General features: G+C 46.9%; 1 protein-coding gene across 1 annotated transcript in view; it reads right to left on the bottom strand.

Moving 5' to 3' along the window:
• The window catches only part of LOC114007902 (DDB1- and CUL4-associated factor 4-like), an 8,840-nt gene extending 7,540 nt beyond the window's left edge, over nucleotides 1–1,300 (bottom strand). Inside the window, exon 1 of the mRNA XM_027772070.1 lies at nucleotides 777–1,300. Within this exon, the coding sequence (XP_027627871.1) occupies nucleotides 777–1,041 (265 nt within the window). The 5' untranslated portion in view covers nucleotides 1,042–1,300. The remainder of the gene's footprint in view (nucleotides 1–776) is intronic.
• Nucleotides 1,301–4,351: the final 3,051 nt, after the last annotated feature.

Here is a 4,351-nt window from a genome sequence, read left to right as displayed (position 1 = left end):
GCACAGAGGCCACAGCCCAGTTGTAGAACACACAAATGGCCTTCCACCCCTTGCCTTGATTTGGAGCACACAGATCAACAAAGATCCCCTGAGAACGACAGCCATTAAACATCAGAGGAGCCATGAGAGCAAAAAATGCTGGACCAAGACAACATTGCTGGTTCCATAGGACTGCCAGGGTCCTATCACCACATTGGTCAGTAAGACCCTCCGAGACAAGCCTATATACTGAAGCAGTGATTTTCCCCCCAGAGGTTCAGGGACCACGCACAGGCCAGGGATTAGAAATCTGAAAACTGTGGGACCAGCAGTTAGCGTAATGGCTATGTCGCTGGACTCTCACGTAGTTGACCTCGGTTCGAGTCCCGGACCTGGTGGCTTAAAACTCATGCCAGGCATGTGTGTGTGAGTGCCCAAGATCCCGAGAGGAGAATGGAGGAGAAGGGATTGTGGCGTGGCCATCCCCCCCTGGGGGGGTGATTTCTTGCTTTCTATCTCTCTGTCTCTCTCTGTCAGTCTAGCGAGCGCATGTGAACTATAGCAAAAACCTCTCCCTCAGCCAAAAAAAAGAAAGAAAGAAAACTGGAAACTAGACACGCCAGGCTGGTCTATCGGGTGACTGCTGACGAGTGGCGATACTGGGAGCAAGAGTGGCACAGCTTAGAGTCTCTGCGACTCCCAGGAGGCACAACAGAATATGAGGATCCAGATGACTCAGCAACGCCCTGCACACAGAATTCACATTCTGGTTAGTGAGGTAGTTTCCAACACTGCACCTTGAGAGACGGGGTCCTCAGGCCATGCAAGCTGATGATGCCACACTCGGAGCCTCCCACTTTGGTTCAACGTGAAGAGCCGATCACTATTGGCGTCCGCCAGCATGAGATTAAACTGGCCCCTTGCCAAAGCAGAAGGATCAGAATTCGGAGTCTGGGCCCTTTTCCTCTGTACGCTGCTCACTCGCAGCCCTTGGGATAGATTGTGATTATTTGTGGTGTTGAGAAAACCCAGCTGGTTCTTTTCGGCGCCAGGAAGGTGCATTAAACCGCGTTCTGGCTACTTTCTTTTTCTGTTTGTCCTAGTCCTCTTGCAGCCTCAGTCACTTGCTCTCCATTTTCTTCTGCGGATGCTCCCCTCTTGCGAACGGTTTACAGTTAAACTTGTCCAGGGAGCAGGCGGAAGTAGCTTTCTTTTCAGGGTCAAGTCATAACCTGGTAGCTCTGGCCCGGAAGGACTCCCAGCTCGGCTGCACCGGGGCGACGGCGCCTCGTCATCGCTCTGGCCACAGTCCTGTTGGCTATGCTGCCCCTGGGTTCCACCTTTCGTCAGAATCGTGTTGTCTGAACTAAAGGTTCTGCCGATGGCTTCTACTCCCTTGCGTTCTCCTGTCCGGGCGGATGCTCCTATCCACTTCTGCCCCTGGTTAGAGGGTCATCTTCAGATCTCACTCGCGACCAGCTCCGCAGGAGTAAGGGGACCAGCGTTTATTTCTACCGCACCTCTTCTTTCTTTAGTTTCCCACGTGTCAGATGGCGAGCTTAGGGGAAGGTGAGTTAAGGATACGTTTTGTAGGAATTTATTACAATATAGCTTGTGATTGCAGTTCTTTCTGTGTAGTGACAATTTTTTTTTTATTTTTTTTGCTGTAGTCACCGCTGTGTATTGAAATGGCTCGGGGGGTGAGGGCACCGTGACTCTGGCTGGGAGGAAGCTGAAGGCCAAGGCTGTGGTGGTCACGACCACCAAGCAGGAGCAGCTGGAGAACTGTGGGGAGGAAGCAGAGGAGGCTAGCATTTGTTAACCACCATTGCATTGGTTGTAATGAGCTTGGATGTCCAGAAATTTCCAGTGAGGGTGAACTCTGCCAAGCCCCAGATGGGCAGTTTGGAGGTGATGCTGCCTACCTGGATTGCTGCAGTGTGGGCTGTGGTGGTCACGACCACCAAGCAGGAGCAGCTGGAGAACTGTGGGGAGGAAGCAGAGGAGGCTAGCATTTGTTAACCACCATTGCATTGGTTGTAATGAGCTTGGATGTCCAGAAATTTCCAGTGAGGGTGAACTCTGCCAAGCCCCAGATGGGCAGTTTGGAGGTGATGCTGCCTACCTGGATTGCTGCAGTGTGGATTATTTTTTAGTTTTTTTTTTTTTTTTTTTTTTTTTTGGGGTGTTTTTGGGGGGGGGGGGGGGGAGGGTTAGGAGTTAGGATGCCTGTGTTTGCTGTAGAGAGCCAGAGAGAGGGAAAGTGAGAAATCATTCCTGTGGCTACCAGGGAGGGGGGAAGGAGGATGGCCATGCCACAGTTCTTTCTCCTCCAGTTTCCTCCTGGGATTTTGGGCATGTGGTACCCACACCTAGCATGATATTCAAGCCACCAGATCTGGAACGGGAACTGTGGAAGGCCAGTGTCTTAGCCATCAGGGCACCTGCTGGCTCCTGGGCTGGTAGTAAGAAGGGTTCTTAGGCAAATACAAATTCTGTGAGCCTCAAGAGGTGGTAGAAGTGTTGAAGTACTTTTCTCAGGGAGGGTTGAACAGAAATCCTCATGCTTAGCTTTCTCTGGCGATGTTGTGGTGTTTATGAGGGGTACAGCCAAACTTCAGTCATGTGTCTGAAGCCATAGTTTCGTCTTCTCTAGAAATGATGGTTCAGTTATGAGGCAGCCTTTTAGTAAGGCATTGCAGGTTATTGGATTTGGTTTGTTTAATAAAAGTTGAAATAAAGTACTTGAGTAATAGAGTACAACTTAATCTTATTTTAATGAATGGGGGACCAGCAGTTAGCGTAATGGCTATGTCGCTGGACTCCCACGTAGTCGACCGTGGTTTGAGTCCTGGACCCGGTGGCTTAAAACTCACGCCGGGTGCGTGTGTGTGTGTGCCCAAAATCCCCAGAGGAGAATGGAGGAGAAGGGATTGTGGCGTGGCCATCCTCCCTGGGGGGGTGATTTCTTGCTTTCTATCTCTTTGTTTCTCTCTATCTATCTGGCGAGTGCACGGGCCCTATGGCAAAAACCTCTCCAAAATAATAATAATAATAATAATAATGAATGGGCAAAGCTAGTCCTGTGGCGTTGGTGGTTCTTGTATGTTTCATAGTGCAAGGTCTTCATGTGGCCTGGAACTCCTAGAGTTGCTGGTAAAGTATCTAAAATACTTGTAAGAACTATGGGAACAAAGTAAATCTTGTTCTTTTTCTTAAAGAAAAAAAGAAAAAGAAATGTGACTGGACATTCCAACAGGAAGATCGAGTGTCAAAAACCAGGTCTTAAACGCTAATGTTCCTTGGTATCAGAATAAGTATAGATAATAGGAGATACTAGTTTACAGATGCATGGAACCAGGAGCTGGTTGGTGGAAAACTCTTCCAATCATCGGATCGGTTAAAATTAAGGGAATATTTCAATTCTCATCTCCATTTTATCAGAATTACAACTTGTCTTATAAGGAATATGTTTTATAATACAGCATGTACAATTATAATGTACCACGATTTTCTCTTTTTTGATGGTAATTGTGTGAAATAGATTGTCTCAAAAAAAGGTTAATGGCAAGAACTAGGATACCTGCCACACTGCAGCTGATCTTGGCAGCACATGTGAAGCTCACGGTCTTTTTAAACTATTGTCCAATATGGTTTCCTCTGTCCATCAGCTAGCACCTATTTTGGTTTCTGTTTCTTACATGGATGTCTAACAACAACCCACATTCTAAAAGGGTTTGAGCTTCTAGTTACCAAGCCCTTTTCAGGCCCTCAAGCCTTTTCATGAATGAATTACTTGAGTGCCAGCCTTGACAAGATGGTGATTTCTTTTCTTGCTTTCTGTTTCTTTGTCATGATAAAGTCCTGGTGTATAGGTGGCAACGATATCTTATGGTTATTGAGACCTCAACTCTCTGATAATGTTCACATTTGAGAATCAGAACTTGAAATCCACAAAACCTAGAGTTATAGGAAACACAAATTTTTCTAATTCCCATTGCTTAGTTCCTATACCCATATAAATTTGTGGATTTAAAGTGTACACTCTAGGGACCAGCAGATGGCATAGTAGTTATATTGTTGTACTCACACGAGGCCAACCGAGATTTGAGTTCCTGATCCTGGCTTCAGAATCACATCAGGCGTGTGCACATGCATGTCCAAGATCCCAGGAGGAGAACGGAGCAGAAGGGATTGCAGTGTGGCCTTCCTCTCTTGGGAATGATTTATCACTTTCCCTCTCACTGTGTCTGTCCATCTGTCTCTCTCTGGCAAGAGCACACCCTAAGGCAAAACCCTCTAATAAATAAATAAATAAGCAAACAAATAAATAAATAAAATGTGTACTCTGTCCCATAAGATGGCCCTCTAT

This window comes from Tupaia chinensis, unplaced genomic scaffold (genome assembly GCF_000334495.1).
Source record: "Tupaia chinensis unplaced genomic scaffold, TupChi_1.0 Scaffold000251_1, whole genome shotgun sequence".
Classification (NCBI taxonomy): domain Eukaryota; kingdom Metazoa; phylum Chordata; class Mammalia; order Scandentia; family Tupaiidae; genus Tupaia; species Tupaia belangeri.
The sequence above is the reverse complement of the archived record's forward strand: the minus strand, read 5'-3'. Positions and strand labels throughout refer to the sequence as shown.